This window comes from Oncorhynchus mykiss, chromosome 26 (assembly GCF_013265735.2).
Source record: "Oncorhynchus mykiss isolate Arlee chromosome 26, USDA_OmykA_1.1, whole genome shotgun sequence".
NCBI classification, from domain to species: domain Eukaryota; kingdom Metazoa; phylum Chordata; class Actinopteri; order Salmoniformes; family Salmonidae; genus Oncorhynchus; species Oncorhynchus mykiss.
The window spans coordinates 16,771,998-16,775,196 of record NC_048590.1 but is presented as its reverse complement, the minus strand read 5'-3'; the positions used below and the strand labels follow the sequence as shown (position 1 = coordinate 16,775,196).

At 39.4% G+C, this 3,199-nt stretch overlaps 1 protein-coding gene across 1 annotated transcript; it reads left to right on the top strand.

Annotated features, from left to right (window-relative positions):
• Nucleotides 1–229: 229 nt before the first annotated feature.
• LOC110506304 (fin bud initiation factor) lies at nucleotides 230–2,345 on the top strand. The gene has a single exon (XM_021585794.2). It carries the CDS (start codon nucleotides 813–815, stop codon nucleotides 1,440–1,442), a length of 630 nt encoding a protein of 209 aa, XP_021441469.1. The 5' UTR covers nucleotides 230–812; the 3' UTR covers nucleotides 1,443–2,345.
• Nucleotides 2,346–3,199: the final 854 nt, after the last annotated feature.

Below are 3,199 nucleotides of genomic sequence, written 5' to 3'. Positions count from 1 at the left end.
AATGAATTTATTTCAAATGACTGATTTCCTTCCATGCACTGTAACTCAGTAAAATCTTTGAAATTGTTGCATTTAATTTTTGTTCAGTATAATTAGTCTCCAGTCTGTCAGGTATGAGGACTATAAAGCTAATGTAACGTGCCTGTTTTACAAAAGTAGGCTACCAGATGGAAAGGCATTCATTAAAGTGCACTGTGGGCCGAGACTGTATTCTACTTTGTGGGGATAGGAGGGCAGCATTTGTTTGGTCTTGTCTAGGCTGCATATCGGCCAGGACCGGGCCTTCAGTCAGTTGAAACTGCGCTTCCTTTTAAGTGACGGAGCATGGATGTAATTTGAGATTTGAGAGAGGGTAGGCTATCATTAGTCAAAACCAAACGCGGTGCTTGAGCAATCCAGATGTTGATCTTGAAATTGAGTCACAAAGCTACGGTCAGGCACTTTAACATTTCTCTGTTTGATGCGTTTGGTAGGCTACTTCTGCGTGAAAGCTTTGGGGTTTCTATGTGTAAAGTTAAGGGAACGTATTTCAAACTTCACGTGACTGTCTGTGGCTGAACCAACTGCTACTTTCCTTGAAAAATAGTTGGCAATACTTGCTGCATAGGCTAAACGAGGAGCGACCTGAAAGAAGATTTACAAATATCACAAAGCCTGTCTGGACACCTAGTTACTTTCGGTATTTTAGCTCATGGATACCACATGCATTGCAAGTTTAGAAATGTTTGATTGGTGAGCGAATTAAATCATATTTTATGCGCTCTAAAGGAAAGTATATTATATTGCTCACATATTGCCAATAAGTGGGTAGAATGGCTTTTCTACACTTACTCGCTATCGGTATGTTTTTATTACCGTTTAGCGGTGCGTTTTTTAACGGACCTCTGTATCCCGAGATGTCTAACGGCACGTTCCATCACTACTTTGTGCCAGACGGCGACTATGAGAATAACGATGATCCGGAAAAATGTCAAATGCTTTTTAAGATGACGGACGACCGAAAATGCGGTCTTGACGAGGACCACGATTCGGTAATCCGAGATGATTTCACGATCATCAAGAGACACATCGAAGACTCGGCCAGGGTGCTAGAGGGGATCGGGAAAAGCATTTCTTTTGATTTGGACGGAGAGGACAGCTATGGAAAATATTTGAGAAGGGAGACGACTCAGATTGGCGAGGCTTTTACAAACTCCGAAAAGTCTCTGTTGGAACTGGAGGTGAAATTCAAACAGAGTCAGGAGAACGAGTTGAAGGAGGAGCACCGAATAAACGACGACTTTCTGAACATGGTTGTCCACACAAGAGACGTACTAAAAGAAACACTGTACATATCGGTGGGGCTGAAGGATAAACACGAGCTTCTCTCTCTCATAATTCGAAGTCACGGGACCAGATTGAGCCGATTGAAAAATGAATACATGAAGGTTAAACTTGGGTAAATTAGTTTAAAGCGAGTTATAAAAGTAGTCTGACGAAAATAATATTGGTGAAATCCTGTATTTCATTGCATATGTATATTAACGGAGCGATAAAACATGCAGACAGAAATTATACCAGTGTTATTTATTCTAAAAATACAATAGGCATAGGGGGGTTTCGCATGTCGGGTGAAATGTAATTCATTGACAATGTTGTCAGTTCATTTTAAGTTGGCCTATGGTTTACTTGTGGCAACATTCCTTGGGCATTTGCAATATGGCGTTGCGTTAAAATGCCTTGGCAATTGATAATTGTCGATGCCTTGCTCTGACGGGGGATTTCAAAGATGATTCATTCATCGCGATGACGTTGTCTAACAGTCGCAACAGGTGTTATTTATAGAGTATGTGACATGGCCTACCTACAGAATCCACTTGGCAGCTTGAGTGAATTTGGCTGGAAATTATTGAAATGTTTACAATGTATAACAATTTGCATTTTTCTTTTTACAGTAAGGCCAATTAACAAGAGTTTTAAATAATACTTGGAACAATGCTTGCCTTGTTTAAACGTATAAGGTTGAGACTTATGATGTGTATATCCCTTTGCCTTTTTGTGGATGCAATATAGTTTGTGGAAATGTTCAGAGCATGTTATGGGAATAAATGCTGTGCATGTCAATATCTATGTGACAGAAGAGCTTAATTGTACTCGTTATTTTTGTTTAGGCTAATATGTTTCAATATCTGCAATATCTATTGTTTTTCTTTTCGAAATGATATATGTATGTGTGGCAACAAGTATGATAAACACTTAAGACTGCAGGCAGCACTCATGGACTTCAAACACTGTCTGTGGCAACATTCCTAACAGGTTTTGTGTGTTCCGTTTTTTAATAAAGATTTTGTGTTTGACATTCTACTCAGGGGTTTGGACACCTCGTTATTATAGACAAGACTGAACTACAGCTGGTGAAACCAGTGATTTGCACAGCTTTCTAGGACAAACGGTAGTTAGCAACTTTACAAAGATTCTAAGGACATACTTCAAAGTGCCCCGACATGCCCACCAAGAAGTGTGTTATTACACACACACCACTGTTTTCCCATGAGGAAGTAGCCTGTGTGCATTTGCTAGGAGGAGAGCCAGGCAAGAGGGAGGAATAACCTAGAATTGCTGGAAATTATACCTGAAGACTTGTGTTAGCTCCCAGATCAAATGCCTAGGCTTTTGCTCAGCGGACTAAAGCATGTTCTCTTGCAGAATTACACTACTCGTGTGGTAACAGTTAATCATCTAGCACTTTCATAAAATAATTAAACACAAATGGAAACTACCTGGCAACAAATTGTATCGGAAGATAATTAGTATTCTATTACAATGTAGCTATTATTGTTTAAAGTATTTTCTAAGTCAATACCGGGTAAGTAACAGACAGTATTAAGGAAATAATTAGAATACTGTCACTCTCCACTAACAGGGTTCTGAGTAGTGTGAATATACAATAATATATATTCATAAATAATAATATACCACTACCAGACCACAGGCTAGTTTAATTCAACCGGTTACTGACCAACTACACTGGACAAGTCCAAACTGACAACTGAAGAGCTGAGGTAAGAGATTGCTCTGCCATATTCTGTAATATGCAAACCGAGTGGGAGAATGATTAATAGCTATTGTAATTGTGATCGACTTCCTAAATTCTCAACCTTGATATTGGGACACGATAACCCTGGTCTGTTGACGTCATGTCAGCAAAGTTCACTGACTC

Bases quoted from the DNA above. Each gene is read 5' to 3' on its own strand.
- LOC110506304 (XM_021585794.2), top strand. From the start codon at position 813: ATGGCTTTTCTACACTTACTCGCTATCGGTATGTTTTTATTACCGTTT.